This window comes from Oncorhynchus keta, chromosome 26, assembly GCF_023373465.1.
Source record: "Oncorhynchus keta strain PuntledgeMale-10-30-2019 chromosome 26, Oket_V2, whole genome shotgun sequence".
Classification (NCBI taxonomy): Eukaryota; Metazoa; Chordata; class Actinopteri; order Salmoniformes; family Salmonidae; genus Oncorhynchus; species Oncorhynchus keta.
The window spans coordinates 8,128,801-8,150,010 of NC_068446.1; the positions used below are offsets into that span (position 1 = coordinate 8,128,801).

General features: G+C 40.8%; 1 protein-coding gene across 1 annotated transcript in view; it reads right to left on the minus strand.

Annotated features, from left to right (window-relative positions):
* Nucleotides 1-2,002: 2,002 nt before the first annotated feature.
* The window catches only part of LOC118358887 (influenza virus NS1A-binding protein homolog A-like), a 31,062-nt gene continuing 11,854 nt past the window's right edge, over nt 2,003-21,210 (minus strand). The window contains exons 4-14 of the mRNA XM_035736869.2: nt 17,397-17,566; nt 16,054-16,129; nt 15,778-15,951; nt 9,254-9,379; nt 7,629-7,742; nt 6,968-7,112; nt 6,568-6,792; nt 6,323-6,444; nt 5,953-6,211; nt 3,318-3,491; nt 2,003-3,070 (exon numbers count right to left, since the gene is read on the minus strand). Of these exons, the coding sequence (XP_035592762.1) occupies nt 2,811-3,070; nt 3,318-3,491; nt 5,953-6,211; nt 6,323-6,444; nt 6,568-6,792; nt 6,968-7,112; nt 7,629-7,742; nt 9,254-9,379; nt 15,778-15,951; nt 16,054-16,129; nt 17,397-17,566 (1,845 nt within the window). The 3' untranslated portion in view covers nt 2,003-2,810. The remainder of the gene's footprint in view (nt 3,071-3,317; nt 3,492-5,952; nt 6,212-6,322; nt 6,445-6,567; nt 6,793-6,967; nt 7,113-7,628; nt 7,743-9,253; nt 9,380-15,777; nt 15,952-16,053; nt 16,130-17,396; nt 17,567-21,210) is intronic.

The following is a 21,210-nucleotide window of genomic DNA, read 5'->3' on the forward strand; positions in this document are numbered from 1 at the left end:
TCCATGCATATGTATATTTGATCGTGTGTACTGTTCGTCTAAGTTTGTACAGTACCGATGTGACAGTTCATGCAAGTCCCAAGGAGCTTTTGGGGGTCGTAGAGTAAAACAGAAAACGCCATTGGCATTCTCACACCCCTCTGTGTAAAGGTGAGACGCTCACGAACATGTCTGTTGTTCCATGTAGTGAATCTGTCATTCAATGCGTTTGTATGGGGTAATAGCAGTAAGGCCAAATAAAACTCTTCGTCAAATAATGTTTTTAATATAGATTTTTTTACATTCCTTAATCAAATAGCAAAATTATCCACGGTATGATCATCTTAAAACTATTCTATATAGCTTAGTAGACCCTCCCCCAGCTTGGACAGGGCTTAAGACTGTTTAGTGCTAAACATAAGGGGTTAAATATATGTTTAATAAAATTGTTTCCTGATCTTTCTTATATCGCTCAGATATAAGACCTCCACTTCAGAACAAACTTTATTTTTGCGGGGACTATCTGTTCCATGTCGTGAATCTGTTATTCAATGTGTTTGTATGAGCTAATAGCAGTAAGTCCAAAAATTCATTTATCAAATAATTTATTCATATTATTTTTTTTGATACTTCAAGGGGTCTTAAAATTCCAAATCAAATAGCAAAATTATCCTTGGTATGACCTTAAAACAATTCCATACAGCTTAGTATTACCCCCTCAAGTTTAGACTATTATGGTTGAATGATTGAACTTGAGCGGCAATATTTCTATATAGCCTACACAAGTGGCTAGGTGTCGGCTATCACTGGTTAACGCTTGATCTGATTGAATCTACGCGTAGATTCTAAGATTGGACTTAATCTTACAGTTGGTGAAACATTTGTCACAGAATATGTTTCATTTCCTAACCTCCCGTTGCTTTTCCAATGCATGTGACCCTGATCCTGGCTAAAGCTCATGTCCCTATGCGACCCTAGGCGTTTTATATTTTGTCTCTGACAGTATGTCCGATTCAGTGAAACAATGAAATAAAATACTGACTGTTCATTTTTAGAGCAGATGGGACAATTATAATAGAAGTATAATTATATTTCTATGGGTAGGTTATTGTTTGACATGGCCTGGCCAAAAGCCATGACTGCTCAGCAGAAGGTGAAGTGCTACCCTCGAACCTTCTGTGACCTACTTCCCTCAGCCAGGTCGCGACGTGATTGACAGGTATGCCGTCAGACTCGTCACAGCTTACAGGAGGCTATTTTGTGAATTGACGGAACGTAGAGGGGGAGGAATTAGTGGTCTTTGACAGACAGGTGTTAGGTAAGGTAGCCAATGTCCAAGGACAGGGTAGTTCAAGGGAGGGCAGGTACAGCTCAGGTGTTGCGTCATTCACCCACCTCTATAGAGATCATGTGACCCAGAATGACTGGGTCCCTCTATCCTTCCCTCCCTGCTCTGCAGGCAACTACATTTAGTGTAATCCTTCAAATTACACCCTAATAGGAACAGAAAGGATTTAGGGCTCTATTCAAGCCGTAGCTTTATAGCGCAATTGACAATTAAGACATTGTTCCCACGGTCGCGGCGACTGCATTCACGCTAAACATGTCGGCTCAATCGGAAATTCTTAATTTTTTTATGCTGCTCTTCCGCAATGCGGATTGAATTCTGATATTCTTCCACAAATTGGTCTATTGACCAATCAGATCAGATATTTTGCCAATTAGGCAAAGGATCAGAATTCGACTGCATAGACCATGCTGCCATACATTTCTGCTCATGGAGAGAAATGCTATAGTCGGGGACAGTAATTGTGTCCTGGTGGAAAAAATAGTGACTTGCAACATCCAATTGGTGGAAGGTTTATAGAATGTGTATAAATCAGGTTTTCATTAGAACCCCGGGGTGGAAATTTCCCAATGCTACCTCAAAGACAGCAAGTCACTCCACTTTAACAAACCAGTCAAACCTGACTCTTAGTTCTAGTACTGTATTGAACTGTAAAACTAAAAAGAGGACAAACAGTCAGGTTGAAATGGTTTATTAGTTAAGAAATATCAGCTTGTTACAAATGTGATGGAGCACTTTCCAATTGAATCATTCTAAACTCACAAAAGAAAATCGAAGCCAAATATCTGAACCCCTTTCAAAAACGCTCAACACAACAGCATCTCCATAATAGTAGATTAGTCAGAATGCAGCAACAAAAGAGTTGGTTAGCGTGTGTGTTACTAAACTGGCACTGGTTTCGTTTGATGACTCAGACATGTGCGTCCACTACTTCCTCGATTGGTAAATCAGCAGTGTATAAAAATATAAAAAGGGCATTAAAGATCTATGAAGCAATCCAGCTTCAGTCTAAACTACACTGCCATGGGAGTTACCCTCCTTTGAATAAGGCTTCAAAATGGCAGATATTTAAATGTGTGAGCTAAAATGACAGTTCAAAATGGAAAAAAATATTCAGAATCACTTTCCTAAAACAAGTCAACTCAGTTTTCCAGTACTGTCACCTATTCTGAACACACCAGTAAGTCCAAGGTAGTTTTGGTGACCAAAACAGTAGGTGTTTCTCTGTAAACCCTCAGAAAACAATACACAGAACTTTCCAAGAAACCCAAGATGTTGGCATTCTTAATACAAAAAATAAAAAAAGCAATCTAAATATATACAGCACAAAAAATATCGTATGCAATATGCAAAGGCTTGATGTTGCTTTAGGCAACCCTCCCAAAATTATTCCCGTCCCTCCCGCTCACATACAGAAAATCACAAAACACAATTAAAAGCACTAAGCATGTTAGTTTGAGACCCCCCCCATAACCCCTGACCCTCAGACGGAAGAGGAGAGGGCCTCGGCGCAGTCGCTCCACTCGTCCGTCTCAGGGTCGTACACCTCGAGCGTGTTCAGGAAGTTGTTTCCGTCGAAGCCGCCCACGGCACAGATGGCGTCACCCAGTGCAGCCACACCCGCATTGCTCCGTGCCACGGTCATGCTACCCAGCATCCTCCACGTGTTATGGACTGGGTCATACACCTCTACGCAGCGCAGTGCATGGGAGCCATCGAACCCACCAACCACAAAGAGCTTCCCTAGAGAGGGGAAGAGAAGGAGATGAGAGAGAACAGAGAAAGAAAGAGCAAAGGGTCAGCACAAATCAGATTTTACCTGAGGAGTAATGATTTGGACATTTCTGCCAAATTCCAAGGTTGCAACCCCAGAAACCTGCATTCCTACACCGAACTGATTACCCTATACATGGTAATCCTCTCGAGCCCGCCCCCGTTTAGAGCAGACCATAGAATTGGAATATTTCATTTCTATGGAGTAGTCTCTTACCATTGTAGACGGCCACCCCAGCCCCCCTGCGAGCTACGTTCATGGGGGCGATAAGGGTCCAAGTGTTATTCTCAGGGTCGTAGCGCTCCACTGTATTCAGGCAGTTCCACGACTCAGCACCTCCAATCACGTACATGAAGCCATCCAGCTCACATACCGCAGCCTGGTGCCTCTCTAGGAGAACACAGAGTTAACACGGCACATTAGTCAATTTTCACAGAACTCAAAGCTGTTCCAGTTCTTCACGAATACAGTATATGCGATACAGCGAAATCGGAAAGTATTCAAACCCCTTCACTTTTCCCACATTTTGTTACATTTCAACCATATTCTAAAATAGTTTAAATAAATAATGGAGTGCTGTATGAGATGACCTGGCCACCACAATCACCCGACCTCGACCCAATTGAGATAGTTTTGGATGAGTTGGACCACAAAGTGAAGGAAAAGCAGCCAACGAGTGTTCAGTATATGTGGGAACTCCTTCAAGACGGTTGGAAAAGCATTCCAGGTGAAGCTGGTTGAGAGAATGCCAAGAGTGTGCAAAGCTGTTATCAAGGCAAAGGGTGGTTACTTTGATGAATCAAAAATATATTTTGATTTAACACTTTTAGACTTACTACATCATTCCGTGTGTGTTATTTCATAGTTTTGCTTTCTTCACTATTATTATATAATGCAGAAAATAGTACAAATGAAGAAAAACCCTTGAATGAGTAAGTCTCAACTTTTGCCTGGTACTGAAAGCATTTTGCACCCTTCCCCTTTTCCACATTTTGTTACATTACATCCTTATTCTAAAATGGATGAAATACATTATTTCCCTCAGCAATCTACACACAATACCGCACAATGAGAAAGCAAAAACAGGTTTTTACAAATGTATTAGAAATAAAAAACAAATACTTTATTTACATAAGTACTCAAACCATTTGCTATGAGACTAGAAATTTAGCTCAGGTGCATACTGTTTCCATTGATCATCCTTGAGATGTTTCTACAACTTGATTGTAGTCCACATGTGGTTGATTGGACATGATTTGGAAATGCACACACATATATACATATATATATATATATATATATATAAATAAATCGACGGAATTAAATCGAACAAAAGGGACCATTTGTGATGTTTATGGGACATATTGGAGTGCCAACTAAAGAAGCTTGTCAAAGGCATGAATTTTTATCTGTGTCGTGCCTGTGGGGTTGAAATACGCTTTCTCTCTTTGTTTACTATGGTGCTATCCTCAGATAATAGCATCGTTTGCTTTCGCCGAAAAGCCTTTTTGAAATCTGACATGTTGGCTGGATTCACAACAAGTGTAACATTAATTTGCGGTCTTACATGTGTGATTTAATGCAAGTTTGATTTTTTATAGTAATTGATTTTAATTTGGCGCTCTGCATTTTCCCTACGCTAGCGTCCCACATAGCCCAGAGAGGTTAATCTTCCAACAGGACCACGACCCTAAGCACACAGCCAAGACAGCATCCCACCGCTTCTGAACAATTCTCAATGTCCTTGAGTGGCCCAGCCAGAGCACAGACTTGAACCCGATCGAACATCTCTGGAGACCTGAAAATAGCTGTGCAGCGACGCTACCCATCCAACCTGACAGAGCTTGAGAGGTTCTACAGAGAAGAGTAGGTGAACCTCCCCAAATACAGGTGTGTCAAGCATCATACCCAAGAACACTTGAGGCTGTAATCGCTGCCAAAGATGCTTCAACAAAGTACTGAGTAAAGGGTCTGAACACATTTCATTTTTTATAAATTGGCAAAAATGTCTAAACCTGTTTTTATTTTGTCATTATGGGGTATTGTGTCTAGATAGATGAGGGAAAACCCATCCATTTCAGAATAAGGCTGTAATCTAACAAAATGTGGAAAAATTCAAGTGGTCTGAAAACCTTCCCGAATGCACTGTACATAAGCACCATACTAAAGCATTCAGTCCTGTGACAGATCAAAGAAACCCTTTTTGGTATAATCTTAAACCCTTTTTGCTCAGTGTGTGTGTGTGTGTGTGATATTGGTACAGCATGTGTACAGTACAATCATATTTGAACAATGAAGCTAAAACTTTTAATTTTTCTTTATACTTCAGCATTTGGGATTTGATATAAAATGTTTCATATTGAGGTGACAGTAAAGAATTTAGCCTTTTACGTGAGGGTATTTTAATACACATCTGTTTTACCGTTTAGAAATGAATGCACTTTATGCATCTAGTCCACCCATTTTAAAGGTGTCAAGTACTTTGACAAATGTACTTCGTGTATTCAATTTAGTCAAAAGTTTAGTATTTGGTCCCATTTTCCGAGCATGCAATGACTAAGGTTGTGACTCTTCAAACTTGTTGGGTGTATTTTTAGTTTGTTTTGGTTGTGTTTCGAATTATGTTGTGCCCAATGAATGGGAAATCATTTGTCATTTTTGAGTCACTTATTGTAAATAAGAATAGAATGTTTCTGAACACTTCTACATTAATGTGGAAAACCCCTCAAATAATCGTGACATTCTGTACTGTCGCCTCATATAAAACATTTGATCTCAAATCAAATGCTGGAGTATAAAGCCAAATTCAAATAAATATGTAGGGAAGTGTATGTGTGCTATTGGTACGTACTGATGTTGAGGGGGGCACAGTTGTTCCAGGTCTTGGTCACAGGGTCAAAAGCATCACAGTTCTTCAGTCCTTTCTGCCCACAGGGGTCTGACCCTCCCACCACAAACAGCTTATTGTTCAACGAGCAGACACCTGCGTTGCAGCGATTGGTCCGGAGCTCTGCCACCTGAGCCCACGTGTCAGTGTGGGGATCGTAGGTCTCCCCACAGCTAAGCTCGTCTGAGTGACCGTTGGAGCCACCCATCACATACAGCTGACCCTAAGAGATCAGAGGAGACAAAGAGGCAGGTTTAAGTCAGAAAACTATTGATCAGACAGGCACCTGTCAATCATAGGAAATGTGGGTTCAAAGGACAGGGGTGTGTTGTACCATGAGCACGGCCATCTGGAAGCGAGCCCTGGCAGTCCGCATGGGAGCAGTAAAGGTCCAGAGGTCCTCTTTGGGGTCGTAACACTCCACAGTCCTCAGGCACTCCTCCCGGTTATACCCTCCTGGAGGGAACATACACAGAAAATACAAGGTCAGTAACAGGAAATTTGGACAATGTAAGATTTGAGACCTGTCAGTGCCAGTCTCCAGATAGAGAGGCCCATTGATTGGTTAACCCTGCATACCTGCAGCGATGAGCCTGCCGTGCAGGGTGGCAGTGCCCAGGCCAGAGCGGGCGTAGTGCATGGAGGTCAGCGGGTGTTCCTCCAGCTCCTCAGACTGAGCCTCAAAGCTCAGGCTCTTCATCAGACATGGTGTGGCAGAGGGAGAACCCTGGGGAGAGTTGCGGCCATGCAGGAAGATCACACACAACACCCCGTCCAGTACAGCCAGACACAGGTAGGTGTTGTCTGGAAGAGATGGAGAAGGAGGGAGGTGATGTATGAGCGGAGGTGATGTTAATAACTAAATAAAATTTAGGAAATGTTATTATCTTAAACATTAGGCTATTCATACACATTATTATGCTATACACCCACTCCTTGACATCGAAGGCTTCAAACATTCTTCGACACATTCACTTACTGGTGGTCTTCTCGGAAGCGATGTACTTCCACTCTCTCCTGCAGGGTTTGGGTGTGTTGGAGGCCAAGCCGGAGTGTGAAGAGCTGCCGGAGGTGGAGGAGCTCGGCTGTCCCTGGGTGTTGCTGTTCTCACGGGGGGGCTTCTTCTGCAAGAGCAGAAAGCAGCTACAGAAGCCCAGCCAGAGGCAACAGCCACATCATCCCACCACTGCCTAATATACCAGCTGGCTGCAGAACGCACACTCCACAATTTGGCCTGAAAATGGACTAAACCTGGGTTTAAACCTGCATAGAAATACATCCAAGGACATTCTTTTAGCAGTGCCAGTCCCCCTGAAATGTTTCAAACCAGCCTACAACAAATTGTAAAACATCTGAACAAGCTGAAAGACAATGGGAAGACTTTTACAAATGCAGAAGCAGCTACATACTGAGACAACACACACAAAAGGGTAGTAATCACGACCCAATCGCCAAGACTGATCTGAGAACCAGTCTAATATAGAACATGAGCTAAGCAAGCAGGTCTGTAGTATCACCAGGTTCTACAAACTAATTGTTTGCCTTGTTGCCAGGCTACATAAGGTGGGATAAAAGCAAAGTTGGGCCAAGCGACACTCTGGTAGGCCCAGGAAAGGTCCAGGTAGGGGTGGGTTGTGTACCTGAACCAACTGCATGTGGTCCTCCTCCGCACCAACCCCAAACATCCCATGTTCCTCAATGATGAGTGCGCCATCGAGCAGCTTGTGGTCGGCTGAGTAGTACAACGTTTGCACCTGCAAGACACACAGCGACATCACCCATGTGGCAGGCTGTCTCCATGGCAACACAGCAGCATCCCGGGCAACAAGAAAGTGAGGGAGGAATGAAGGAGGACATTGAGGGAGGAAGGCTGATCTGTTGTCACTGGTAGGAGCCAATGCTTCTTTATCAACATAGACACACAGAACGAACAGAGGTGGTTACAGGACATGTAGGGGTCCACACAAAATCAGCAGTTTCTGCTTCTGTGCTGCCCTCTCTTCATAAGATCTAAAAAAGGAGGAGTCTGGGTTTGGTAAATACGCAACATTTGGAAACGTCTTCAGTCCGCATGACCTCACAGGCTGCTTGGAAACCAGAAACCACGCTCCTGGCTGGCTGGCTGAAGTCGGGCATTATAATTATAATAAGAAAACGTTTTTTTTTTTAAAGGCACTGCAGTTTCCTGATGTAAAACCATGAGGTATGCTTTCATACAGCAGGTGAAGGCAAAGCTTCAACATACATTGACGTTTCATACAAGTAGTCATAAAATAACAAAAAAGTTGTTTTCAATCAAAGTTAGTATGACAAATCTGTTGAAATAAGTGATTGGATTATGATGTGGGCATTTAGATTGTGTGTGGAATATGCTTGAGCAGAGACGCATTTCAAAAGGTGGTTTAAATGGCCGTCATTCTGCTCTTGCCCACGTTAAAGGACAAAGCTCTTAAAATGTACTGTGCAATCACTGATTTGGATAAATATGGTTCATATTAAATGCGGTTCCAAAATAAGGGGTTAGATCAGTGAATTATGAGGGGTGTATCAAGTCTCAGGGGGGGTGGGCTGGTTGGGGTAATCATGGTTATGTGCTAAGCAGATGTACTGTTCAGTGGATATGGGTTTCATTGAGTAATTTTGTATATCCGGATGATCAATCCGGCTGTATATCCGGCTGTAGAGAGAGGGAGGTGCTTCTCTCCTCCCTCTTTTTCTCTCCCTGTTTCTCGCACTCATTACCCTGGTGGCTCAGTCTTGGCTCTTCAGTCGTCTCCTGCTGCTGTTAATAAACCTGGAGGACAGAGAAATCGACGGGGAGGAACAGTCATTAGAACTGGAGCGCTCACTGACACACGCACAATTAATGCGCACACACACACTCCTGCTCAGAAAGAGAAGGGCATCGGTGAGACAGAACAGAGTCAAAGACCTGCTCACTCACTTTATTTCAATGCAAAAGAGACCAAAAGTCAATACTGTGGGTGGAACCAACTGATCTCTAAAACATAAATATCAAAGAGCGAACAGCCACACGGCTGTGTCTCTGCTCACCTCTAGTTTGCAGTATGGCCAGGTACACTGTACTGCATAACTTAACACTTAAAAAAAGAACGAAAAAACAAACAGTCCTAACAGTGTGTGAAATGACATCATGCCACGTTGAGTTGTGAACAGTGCCTTAACTTGGTTAGAGGAAAGTGCAGAAAGGAGGGATGCATATGGGGCGGATGAGTGCAAGCTCGTCTCCAGCTACGGTACTGACCTCCTCCATCAGTCTATCCAGTTGGTCTCCATTCTCCCACAGTCTGCGCTGGACCCAGTTAAGCACCTTGGAGTAGAGCTTGCCATTGCTGGGCAGGCTCAAGCTGTCTTCCAGCATTACTTCTAACTGTAGAGACAGATAAGAGGAGACCAGTCAGAAGAGGTGCTAGGATCAACCATGGCTAGGGTCAAATCATAAAGACACTGATTCCTTATTGAACCATCATAGCCTAGCTAGGGTTATGATGCGTTCTACATTAACTGGAGACAAAGACTCTTCAATCAAAACCTGTAACTGGTGAATTCTGTAGTACAAAAGTAATAATGCAACTAAGTGTATTTGAAGGCCATAAATAACCAGTTGGGTCACATTTTGCACTAAACGTGCAACACAGAATTTCTAACCTAGCCCACAATATCTACTGTGTAGATCGAGCAGTCATTTGAAAGAGTAAGAACATTTCAATGGGACAACTCAAAAGGCGAAATCCATTAAAGCCAAGATAATGGAATTCATTGTCCTTGACATTCCACTGTTCTCTGTCGTGGGTGATGTTGGCTTTCGCCGACTGGTCGAGCACCGGTACACAATACCAAGTGCGCTATTTTTCCCCAGATGTTGCCCTACCGGAGTTACACAGTAATAGCGTCACGAGATACATGCTATGGAATCCAGTTTGGGTCTTTGCGTGTCAAAGATACAGTAGCACTGTCAAAGACTGGCCACGAACGATGTGTTTACAATACCGCATTAGTAAAAGCATCATTTGTTCGACCGCAACTTCAGGGGTAGCTAGCTTTAGCTTGGTACCTAGTTAGCACCAATATAACCAGCCTGAAAACAATGACCAGTAGAAACTGAAATCATTTTCATTATTCTTAGCAATGATTTAGGAATCCTTGTGAGTAAGTATTAACTAGGTTGCCACTTGATGTTTGCCTACTGAAATTGAACTTCAGTTCATGAAAATGAATAGCTAGTCAGCAACTTAACTCTGTTGCCCAAAGCTAACTTTATAAGCAGCTAGCTAGCTTCATCTGGCTAATGAGACTTAACTTCGTCGAGATAGGGGGCGCTCTTAATTTTTGGATAAAAAACATTCCCGTTTTAAACAAGATATTTTGTCACGAAAATATGCTCGACTATGCATGTACTTGACAGCTTTGGAAAGAAAAAAACTCTTGACGTTTCCAAAACTGCAAAGATATTATCTGTGAGTGCCACAGAACTGATGCTACAGGCGAAACCAAGATGAAACTTCAAACAGGAAGTGAGCAAAATTTGAGGCGCTGTTTTCCATTGTGTCCTTATATGGCTGTGAATGCGCCCTGAACGAGCCTACACTTTCTGCCGTTTCCCCAAGGTGTCTGCAGCATTGTGACATATTTGTAGGCATATCATTGGAAGATTGGCCATAAGAGACTACATTTACCAGGTGTCCGCCCGGTATCCTTTGTCGAAATTGGTGAGTAATCTTCAGCTGCAAGCATTCTTCCATGTGATTGTAAGTCGCTCTGGATAAGAGCGTCTGCTAAATGACTTAAATGTAAATTCAGAGGAGAAAGCAGACTTCCACGAACGATATATCATCGAAGAGATATGTGAAAAACACCTTGAGGATTGATTCTAAACAACGTTTGCCATGTTTCAGTCGATATTACGGAGTTAATTTGGAAAAAAGTTTGGCGTTTTGATGACTGAATTTGTTTTTTTTTTTGGTAGCCAAACGTGATGAACAAAACGGAGCAATTTCTCCTACACAAAGAATCTTTTTGGAAAAACTGAACATTTGCTATCTAACTGAGTCTCCTCATTGAAAACATCCGAAGTTCTTCAAAGGTAAATTATTTTATTTGAATGCTTTTCTTGTTTTTGTGAAAATGTTGCCCGCTGAATGCTACGCTAAATGCTACGCTAGCTATCAATACTGTTACACAAATGCTTGTTTTGCTATGGTTGAAAAGCATATTTCGAAAATCTGAGATGACAGTGTTGTTAAAAGGCTAAGCTTGAGAGCTAGCATATTTATTTAATGCTAATGAGTTTGAGGCTGTATTCACGATCCCGGATGGCTAGTATCAAGAGGTTAACCGGACCGGGTTGTGAAGATAGCCACATTAAGGATTGGCCACATTAAGGATTGGCCACAATAGCGGAAATTGCAGTTTGCCATCAAAATAATGTCATTGACAGTGATGCAAATGAATACAAATAGTAGAATCATTCCATACATTTATTTTGAAGGCTAACCACAAAGTCCCTATTGTGGTTAATCCTTATTGTGTCTAGCTTCACATAGATGGGTCCGACCACCATTAATAAAATAAGAACTGTCTTGTAAATTAGGGTTATTTTAGATGACGGGGCGGCAGGGTAGCCTAGTAGCCTGAGCTGACAAGGTACAAATCTGTCTTTCTGCCCCTGAACAGGCAGTTAACCCACTGTTCCTAGGCAGTCATTGAAAATGAAAATAAAAATGTGTTCTTAACTGACTTGCCTAGTAAAATAAAGGTAAAAAAAAAAATACAAAAAAAATTACACCTAGCTATATAGTTAGCTAGCTAATTAACTATAGCTACTGAAACAGATGTTATTTTGCTTTTAGGGGAAGAACTACATTGTTTGCACTGTAGGTGCACAAGCCAACTTTACCAGCATCATAGCATACTTATCGATGAATCGTTGTGACATATGAAATATGAGTGAGTGTAATAACTACGTAAAAAATGAATGAAAGCGTTAAATTATTTGACGTGCAGTCATATTCAGGTACTGATTGGTCAAATCGTGTTATCTTGCATGCATCTTTTTTTGACACGTGAAGACCCAAACGGCATTCCATAGAAATCCTGGTTGAGAATGAAACATCTGAAGAATGAAACAGCAAGTAAGTGAAATAAATAGGTTTTGATTATGTTTTACTGGTAATTTATTTGATCTTTATTTAACTAGGCAGTTAAGAACAAATTCTTACTTTCAATGTCGGCCTAGGAACAGTGGGATAACTGCCTTGTTCAGGGGGAGTAAATGGCAACAAAATAACCCTTTGTGTGTGTAACCTTAACTTACTTGCCGAGTTCAATTTAAGAACAATTATTTACAATGACGGCCTGGGTGATGCTGGGCCAATTGTGCGCCGCCCTATGGGACTCCCAATCACAGCCGGATGTGATACAGCCTTGATTTGAACCAGGGACTGTAGTGACGCACGCCTCTTGCACTGAGATACAGTGCCTTTGACCACTATGTCCGTGTGCATGTTAACTATTTAACTGTACTCAAACGATTTAACTTCTTGGTGACTGGGGCGTAGTATTGAGTAGCTTGGATGAATAAGGTGCCCAGAGTAAACTGCCTGCTACTCAGCCATAAAAGCTAGAATAAGCATATAATTAGAATATTTTGATAGAAAACACTGAAGTTTCTAAAACCGTTTGAATGATGTCTGTGAGTATAACAGAACTCATATGGCAGGAGAAAACCTGAGAAAAAAAATCCAACCTGGAAGTGGAAAATCTGAGGTTGGTCGTTTTTCAACTCATTCCCGATTGAAGATATTCCTAACGCTATTCCTAAGGCTTCCACTAGATGTCAACAGTCTTTAGAACGTTGTTTGATGCTTCTGCTGTGAAGTGGGGCCGAATGAGAGGGGATTGGGCCAGGTGTCTGGCAGATTGCTATGAACTCGTGACAGAATTCTCCGGTTGGAACATTATTGAAGATTTGTTAAAAACATCCTAAAGATTGGTTCTATACTTAGTTTGACAGGTTTCTACGACCTGTAATATAACTTTTTGGACATTGTCTGACCTTGCACTCGTGTTTCGATTTGTTTACCAAACGCTCTAAGGAAGGTATTTGGACATAAATTATTAACTTTATCGAACATTTATTGTGGAACTACCCAAATGAAACTGCCTATTTCTCAGGCCCAGAATATGCATATAATTATCAGATTAGGATAGAAAACACTAAAGTTCCCAAAACTGTCAAAATATTGTCTTTGAGTAGAAGAGAACTGATATTGCAGGCGAAAACCTGAGGAAAATCCAACCAGGAAGTGTTGTTTTTCCTGAAACCTCTGTTCCATTGCATGCCTTCCCTCCATTTAAAGCAATATCAACCAGATTCCTTTTCTTATGGCTTCAGTCTTTAGACATTTTTCAGAATAAAAGCCTGAAAGATCACATCGCGTCAGTGGATGGCTGGGTGCCAGCAGAGTTTTGCATGCACGAGCAGCTTGGAGCAGACATTCTCTCACTCCTATTGAAAAAGCTACGGTCCGGTTGAAATATTATCGATTATTTATTGTAAAAACAACCTGGGGATTGATTATAAAAAAATGTTTGACATGTTTCTACGAACTTTATGGATAGTATTTGGAATTTGTCTGCCCCGTCGTGACCGCTCGAGCCTGTGGATTTCTGAACATACCTCCATTTGGTTGGCGCGTTATTTTGGATTGAAAAAGAAACTTTATGGAACTGAGAGTCTGAGTTCAAACATCCGAAGATCAGAGGTAAGCGATTAATTTGCTGCTAGCTCTTTGTAAAGTTTTGTCTGCTGAGAGAGATGTCTTAACATAAACGCTTGGATAGCTTTCGCCGAAAAGCTTTTTTGAAATCTGACGCGCCATGTGGATTAACAACAAGCTACGCTGTGTTTTGCTATATTGCACTTGTGATTTTATGAAAATGTAATATTTTTTGTAATTTAATTTGAATTTGGCGCTCTGCAATTCAGCGGATGTTGAGAAAATGATTCCGCTAACGGGATGGGTGCGCCAAGTTATGGAGAAGTTTATCTAAAGTTCCATGTACAATAGTTGTATCTTTTATCAATGTTTATTATGAGTATTTCTGTGAATTGATGTGGCTCTCTGCAAAATCACCGCATGTTTTGGAACTACTGAACATAACGACAATGTAAAATGAGATTTTTGGATATAAATATGCACTTCAGCGAACAAAACATACATGTATTGTGTAACATTATGTCCTATGAATGTCATCTGATGAAGATCAAAGGTTAGTGATTCATTTTCCCTATATTTCTGCTTTTTGTGACTCCACTCTTTGGCTGGAAAAATGGCTGTGTTTTTCTGTGACTTGGTGGTGACCTAACAATAGTTTGTGGTGCTTTCGCTGGAAAGCCTTTTTGAAATCACACTGTGGCTGGATTAACGAGATTTATCTTTAAAATGGTGTAAAATACTTGTATGCTTGAGGAATTTTAATTATGAGATTTGTTGTTTTGAATTTGGCGCCCTGCACTTTCACTGGCTGTTGGGGGGTGGGACGCTACCTTCCAGATTATCCCAGAGAGGTTAAAGGCCATAACATGTTTTTATATCGGTGTCGTTTAAATATTTTTTTTTTTTACAAGGAAAATATCGGATATCGGCCAAAAATGTCATAATGACAACCTGAAAAATCGTGTTTAACCTGTTAGTCCTATAGGGGCAGTATTTCATTTTTGGATAAAAAGACGTGCCCGTTTTTAGCGCAATATTTTGTCACGAAAAGATGCTCGACTATGCTTGGAATTGATAGTTTTGGAAAGAAGACACTGACGTTTCCAGAACTGCAAAGATTTTCACTGTGAGTGCCATAGAACAAAATCTACAGGCAAAACCAAGATGTTTGAGCGACCAGGAAATCAACAGGATTTCTGACGGCAAGTTTTCCATGATCGCCTTATATGGTTGTGAATGCGACAGGAATGAACGGACACTTCCTATCGTTTCCCCCAGGTGTCTGCAGCATTGTGACGTATTTGTAGGCATATCATTGGAAGATTGACCATAAGAGACTACAATTGCCAAGTGTCCCGCACGGTGTCTGCGTGGAAATTGGTGCGCAAAAAGTCAGCTACCAGTATTTTTCCATCCGAATCAGAGAAGAATGCACACTTCCAGGGACGGCATTTCAATGAAGAGATATATGACAAAACACCTTGAGGATTGATTCAAACAACGTTTTCCATGTTTCAGTCGATATTATGGAGTTAATTCGGAAAAAAGTTTGACGTGTAGGTGACTGAATTAGTTTCGGTAGCCAAATGCATAGTAACAAAACGGAACGTTGTGTCCTACACAAGCATCTTTCAGGAAAAACTGGACATCTGCTATGTAACAGAGTCTCCTCATTGAAACATCTGAAGTTCTTCAAAGGTAAATTATTTTATTTGATCCCTTTGCTGGTTTTTGTGAATATGTTGCGTGCTAAATGCTAACGCTAAATGCTAAGCTAGCTATCACCACTCTTACACAAATTATTGATTTTCTCTGGTTCTAAAGCATATTTTGAAAATCTGAGACGACAGGATTGTTAAGAAAAGGATAAGCTTGAGAGCAGGCATATTTATTTCATTTCATTTGCGATTTTTAGAAATCGCTAACGTTGCGTTATGGTAATGAGCTTGAGGCTATGATTACGCGACCGCATGCGGTGTGTGTCGGCCTAAGAGGTTAACTGCACTGCCCCATTAAGGTTGCAGTAGAACATTGCTCAGGGAAGGCTTACTTTGAGGCGGGGGAGTTTGAAGAAGTCCTCCTGCTCAGAGACCTCCAGCAGGTGTTCTTGGATGTAGATGTCGATCTTGGAGAGCATGCGGCTGTCTCCCATGCAGCTGGAAAAGTTACGAAAGGAGATGACACTATGGGATTCCATCTTCGATAGCAGGTAGTTGCCACAGATCTGACCAATCAGAGAGGAGAGAAGTTTAAACATCTTAACATTGGGACTGCATTTAAAATATACAATATTGCATATCAGTAGTAGAAAACAGTAAGATCCTACCTGCTTTACTCGTTCCATCTTTAGCCTTTTGGCTGCAGTGTAGACATCCTTAACCAACTCCTCGTCTGCCTTCAACCTGCAAGACAGAACCATTAGTTCGCCAGACAGACAAACACAGACAGGAGTTGTACGCATGCCTGACAGGTGATGAGCATAGTCAAAAAGAAAGCCAAGCAGAGAGAGCGGTGAAGGGTCCAGGAACTATATTTTTTTAAACCCATGGTCTTTTTAATGTATTATTATTTATATTATTCTAATATATACATGTTTTCATAATATATTTTCCTGTGCCTCCTCGGGCCACTGAAACTCTCAGTCTGATGGTGTGGGTGTTAGGAAACAAACTTGAATATGAAATTACACAGCTGGAATGGCTAATAGAATGGTCTAGAGCCCACCCCCTTACCCCTTTAAAAAACAAAAAAAACAAAGGCACATGGTATTCGACCTGTCAGTTGGAGCGAGAGTTGCACCCTGAAAGTAGCAAACTTTCACACGTCTGTAGGCTACTTTCTTAAAAACAAAAAGGCATACATAATGCATCTACATTTTCTTTATTGTTGTTGTACTGTTTTCAATAGGGAAACAGAAGATTCAGGACCAGAACAGCCTGTTTGCATGGTGGACCATCTTGGCCTATGCCTGGTTTGCCGTCTATTTATTGCAGAATACCACGATTATATACAGGGCCGACTATAGGCTGAGTCGGAGAGGCCAAACACAGTAAGTAATACTTATTATTACTTGCTGTGTTACGCTTCAGAGGCAATGGCCCATGGTATAATCTACAGTATAACCAAAGTCCATTTCATCATTGAGAAAATATCCGTGTCTATAACATTTCAAATGTTAAACACTGGAATTCCGCTGTTAAAGGTAAATAAAGAAACCAGATTGCAATGAAGTTATTCTTCATGCATTCTCAGTTATTTACAAATACTAAACAGATTCAGTTCTTTATTGTCAACAGTTCTCAATTGTCAAGTGCGCCATTGTGATATGGACAAGTTTTATTTTATTTACACACATTCACCTTCTAAACAAGTTTATAATGAAAGTAAAACTTATGGCATGTAAGTATATTTTCAAGTTATTGTTTTACAACTAAAAGCTCTGGAAGTTACAACTCATTCAGTCAAAATTATTTATATTCTGATCCTTAACAAAATAAGGACATCCAGGCCAAAAAAAACAACACTTACTTGCCCACCACGTAGTGGTGAAAGTTGAAGGACATCTAACAAAGCCTAGGACTCATTGCACAATACATGTCTTAGAAGATTTACTCACTGGGCAGCGTAGGCATAGTTTAGGGGTCAGAGGGTAGAGGTCGTGGCACTTACTGGGCAGTGTAGGCGTAGTTAAGCAGGATCTCCACAGCCTCTGGGTCAAGGTCATCGAAGGTGACGTGGGACACGCCGTGAGGTTCAATGTCGCTGTTGAAGATCTCAAACAGGTAGGGGCTACAGCAGGCCAGCACGGCACGGTGAGCCATCAACTCATGACCACACACCTACACAGGAGATAGATCAGAGGTCAGGGCTAAAACCAGAGAGACCATTCTCCAGAGGTGCTATAATTTATACTGAACAAAAATAAAAACGCAATATGTAAAGCTTTGGTCTCAAGTTTAAGAGCCATAATAAAAGATCCCAGAAATGTTCCATTTGCACAACAATCTTATTTTTAAATTATTCAATTTCTGTTCATCACATGTCTGTGGGACTTGTTCAGTTTGTCTCAGTTGTTGATGCTTATGTCCATACAAATATTTACACATGTTAAGACTGCTGAAAATAAACGCAGTTGACAGTGTGAGAAGACGTTTCTTGGGTAAAAGACATAAGGGTCAAAGACATAAGGTTTTCAAAGGTTTTCCCTAAAAGGCTTTATGTTCATTGGAGTGTCAACCTATGCCATTAGTTTTATTCAAGAATAAAGCCAATAATTCATATGAATGTACCCTAGCAAAATGGCATATTTTAAAAAGCCAATTTTTCATAATCACAAGGTTATATATGCATGCTTAGATGGCAGAAATATAACTACCCAGAAAAAAAGACATTTTATTTTGAATAACACATTTCGTGTGTCACAAGTACAACTCAAAATGAGTTTTTTTTTTTTTACAAAAACTTCCTGCCTTACACTGAAAAATATTTTTTACATTTATGGAAAGTTGAGTTAATGAATTTTAATATAATACTGGTGTTACACTATGACAATATTTTGTTACCCTGAATGACACCACTACGGCCCACAAATATTGACTAAATGTGATTCCTTCAGCAATAACAATAATGATCCTATGAACCATTATAGTAGCAGCGACTGTATTTTTCTTTTAGCTATTTCTTTTGTTATACATCAGTGTAAAAAACAAGATAAGATGTTTATAATGTGCGGGCTAGCTGAACTTAGATCGCTTCCATACTAGAGAGAGAAATGACCCATATGCCACACACATGAAGAACATGGGTTTTTACTATGCAACATAGTTTAACTCACACAACGTACAATTTCATTCACAGAGGATTAAATTAATAGTTATGACACTGGCAGAGAATAAGAGTCACATCCATTGAATGTTATTAGTTGTCTAATTGTAGGCTAACTAGTAAATTTAGATTCAATGCAGGTACACAAGTGCAATGGCAAGATACCTACACAAAATAGCTACATAAAATGCCCATCAAACTACCTCAATCCAAACTTGGAACAGTCTCAATTTTTCATAAAGTGCCCCAAATGTGAAGCAGCTATTAATATAATTCATAATCCATTTTTAAACCATAAGTGTGTGTGTGTGTGTGTGTAATATCATATTAACTAATATAATCCATCAGTTATACTTCAACTGAAATGCAATAAAACATTAACTAGTGTAATAGTTCAACTTACTGTTAACTTTTTATGGCTTGGGGAGGTATTTCGACATCTGGATGAGAAGCGTGCCCAAAATAAACTGCCTGTTACTCAGGCCCAGAAGCTAGGATATGCATATAATTGGTAGATTTGGATAGAAAACACCATGTAGGACGCCAACAGAGACTCTGGGTTCGCTCCCAGGCCTTGTCGTAACCGGCCGCGACCGGGAGGTCCTTGGGGCGACGCACAATTGGCCTAGCGCCGTCCGGGCTAGGGAGGGCTTGGCCAGTAGGGATGTCCTTGTCTCATCGAGCACCAGCGACTCCTGAGGCGGGCCGGGCGCAGTGCACGCTAACCAAGGTTGCCAGGTGCACGGTGTTTCCTCTGACACATTGGTGCGGCTGGCTTCCGGGTTGGATGCACGCTGTGTTAAGAAGCAGTGCGGCTTGGTTGGGTTGTGTATCGGAGGACTTTCAACCTCCGTCTCTCCCGAGCCCGTATGGGAGTTGTAGCGATGAGACAAGATAGTAGCTACTAAAACAATTGGATACCACGAAATTGAGGATAAAAAAAAGGGGGTAAGAAATAAAATAAAAACCACTAATGTAACTGTTAAAATAATGTCTGAGTAACAGAACTGATATGGCAGGCAAAAACCTGAGGAAAATACATCCAGGAAATGGGATTTTTTGATGTGGGTAGTTTAACGTATTTTTTTGGGGGGGCGCAACCGTCCCCTATACCATAAGAAGTTAACAAGTTCATCTTTAAGCCGATGTATAAAACTTGTATTTTTATGAATGTTTATTATGACCATTTCTGTATTTTGAATTTGGCGCACTGCAATTTCACCAGATGTTGTGGGTCGCGAGCGGAACGCCTGCGCCAAAAAAGGTTACGTGTTATCCACCCAGCTTTGTTTCCTATTCTGTTGCTGACAGTAGCATGAAACCATGAAAACAATACCTTGCTTTTCTTCTGGCTAGTCTTTCATCCCTAGCAACTGAATCTGCGTTAATCTTTTGCCATGCAGCTCTCTCCAACGGCATATACAGTTAATGTGCCTTGAAATACCTTAAAAGGCCATAATATAGTTTAAAATGATAATATTCAGTATTCATATAACAAGTAAATATGAATTGCATGATTACATGGGATAACAAAGCAACTGTCATTCAGCATAATGGGTGACATGAAACTTTTGCTGTGCCGTAGGACAAAAGCGTGATACTAAAGGATAGATTTCATACATGAGCTGCCTGTTAAATGTTTCTTGGCCACATAAAAAGCAATGACCTTCACCTATAAAGCTAATACTTAATTTTCTTATTTAATATAGCTTTTTATAGAACAATAACATTAAAAGTATGTTCTGTGTTGTACGGAAGGATGTGCGTTTTTATTACAAAGGTTACTAGAGGGTGAATAGGTGAAATCATATATTACAAATAGATTACGTTAGATATTGCTGTACTGTCGGAACTAGACGCACAAGCATTTCGCTACGATCGCAATAACATATTCTAACCATGTGTATGTGACCAATAAAATGTGATTTTCCGCCTGGCCACTGCCATAAAGGCCTGATTGGTTGAGTGCTGCAGAGATGGTTGTCTTTCTAGAAGGTCCTCCCATCTCCACTGAGGAATTCTAGAGCTCTGTCAGAGTGACCATCAGGTTCTTGGTCAACTTCCTGATGAAGGCCCTTCTCCCCAGATTGCTCAGGTTGGCCGGGCGGCGAGTTCTACAAAGAGTCTTAGTGGATCCAAACTTCTTCCATTTAAGAATGATGGCGGCCACCGTGTTCTTGGGGACCTTCAATGCTGTAGACATTTTTTGGTACCCTTCATCGGAGCGCTACGGACAATTCCTTTGACCTCATGGCTTGTTTTTTGCTCTGACATGCTGTGTCAACTGTGGAACCTTATATAGAAAAGGTGTGCCTTTCCCACTCATGTCCAATCAAATGAATTTACCACAGGTGGACTCTAAATCAAGTTGTAGAAACATCAAGGATGATCAATGGAAACAGGACACACCTAAGCTGAATTGAGTCTCATAGCAAAGGGTCTGAATACTTATATAAATAAAGGTTGTTTAAAAAAACACTTTTGCAAACATTTCTAAAAACCAGTTTTCGCATTGTGTAGATTATTTTCTTCAATGTTTTCATCCATTTTAGAATACGGCTGTACTGTAACAAAATATGGAAAAGGGACTGAATAGTTTCAGTACCAATCAAAAGTTGACACCTACTCATTTAAGTTTTTTTTGGGGGGGGTACTATTT